The following is a 1,673-nucleotide window of genomic DNA, read 5'->3' on the forward strand; positions in this document are numbered from 1 at the left end:
CTACTAACAGAAGTTATATATGATAAAGGAGAGAGATATTTGGCCAACTAAAAATAAGAATAATTACAAATATTTACAAATGGTCAAAAAAAATCACTTGGTTAAGTAAATGAGGTTAAGTAATTGTCATGAGGAAAGACAAGCTTCCCCAGGTTATTTTTTGACTTGACAGTGGCTATTACTTGAAAACTATCCTTATCTCATCTCCAGCAGATACAAAAGTTCTATGGAAACAGAGAACCACACACTGGTATCAGAATTTCTCATCCTCGGTTTCTCAGATGATCCAGGACTGCAGCCCATCCTCTTTGGACTGTTCCTGTCCACGTACCTGGTCACAGTGCTTGGGAACCTGCTCATCATCCTGGCTGTCAGCTGTGACTCCCACCTCCACACCCCCATGTACTTCTTCCTCTCCAATCTGTCCTTTATTGACATCTGTTTCATCTCAACTACAATACCAAAGATGCTGGTGAACATATGGTCACAGAGAAAAGACATCTCCTACACAGAATGCCTTACACAGGTATATTTTTTTAATACTTTCGCTGGAATGGATAATTTTTTACTCACTTTAATGGCCTATGATCGCTTTGTAGCCATCTGTCATCCCCTCAATTACACTGTTATCATGAACTCTCGGGTGTGTGCCCTTCTGGTCCTGATTTTTTGGATCATTATGTTCTGGGTATCCCTGACTCATATTCTATTGATGAATGAACTGAACTTCTCCCGAGGCACTGAAATCCCACATTTCTTCTGTGAACTGGCTCAAGTTCTCAAGGTAGCCAACTCTGACACTCAAATCAATACTGTTTTTATGTATGTGGTGACTTCCCTGCTAGGTGTGATTCCTATGACTGGAATTCTTATGTCTTACTCACAGATTGTCTCTTCCTTATTAAAGATGTCCTCTACTGTGAGTAAGTACAAAGCCTTTTCCACCTGTGGGTCTCACCTCTGTGTAGTCTCCTTGTTCTATGGGTCAGGACTTGGAGTTTACTTCAGTTCTTCTGTTGTCCATTCTTCCCAGAGAAGAATGCTTGCCTCATTGATGTATACTGTGATCAGCCCCATGCTGAACCCCTTCATCTATAGCCTGAGAAACAAGGATGTGAAAGGTGCCCTTGGAGAACTTTTCATCAAAGTTGCCTCTTGTCCATCTTGGATCATTGACATCAGAACTAAATTCATATTGAGAACTCTAAGGCAAATTTTATGAACATACCTATCTTGGGTGGTCTTTTTCTATCATACCTCATGTGCCTAATTTACACTATTCTGAAAGTATATGTAACTTTGCGTTTTTGTATTTTTTTACAGAAATGATTTTAATTCACTATGCATGTTATTTAATGTTTGCAATTGTTCTTATAGGATTTTTTTGATATTTTAAATTTGATGTGAATTATGGCTCATGAATTCATATGAGTTTATCCTAAACCATTATTGTAAGGTTAATGTTCTTCACCTTAACTTGATTGTATTCTTGTTTTCCCTAAAGGGAATACAGAAACACATCAACATTTTTATTTTATCAGTTCTGTTATTATCATTTAGTATATATGATTTCATCCTGAAAACATTGTTGTATTGTTCTTCATTTTCATTTTTTTATTTTTCAGATTATACCTTAATTAAATTTCTCTCTTTCCTTTCCTTCCTCCAAAATC

General features: G+C 36.9%; 1 protein-coding gene across 1 annotated transcript; it reads left to right on the forward strand.

Annotated features, from left to right (window-relative positions):
• The first annotated feature begins 226 nt into the window (after window positions 1-226).
• LOC131914094 (olfactory receptor 7D11) lies at window positions 227-1,222 on the forward strand. The gene has a single exon (XM_059266688.1). The coding sequence runs from the start codon at window positions 227-229 to the stop codon at window positions 1,220-1,222; it is 996 nt and encodes a 331-aa protein (XP_059122671.1).
• Window positions 1,223-1,673: the final 451 nt, after the last annotated feature.

This window comes from Peromyscus eremicus, chromosome 7 (genome assembly GCF_949786415.1).
Source record: "Peromyscus eremicus chromosome 7, PerEre_H2_v1, whole genome shotgun sequence".
Lineage (NCBI taxonomy): Eukaryota > Metazoa > Chordata > Mammalia > Rodentia > Cricetidae > Peromyscus > Peromyscus eremicus.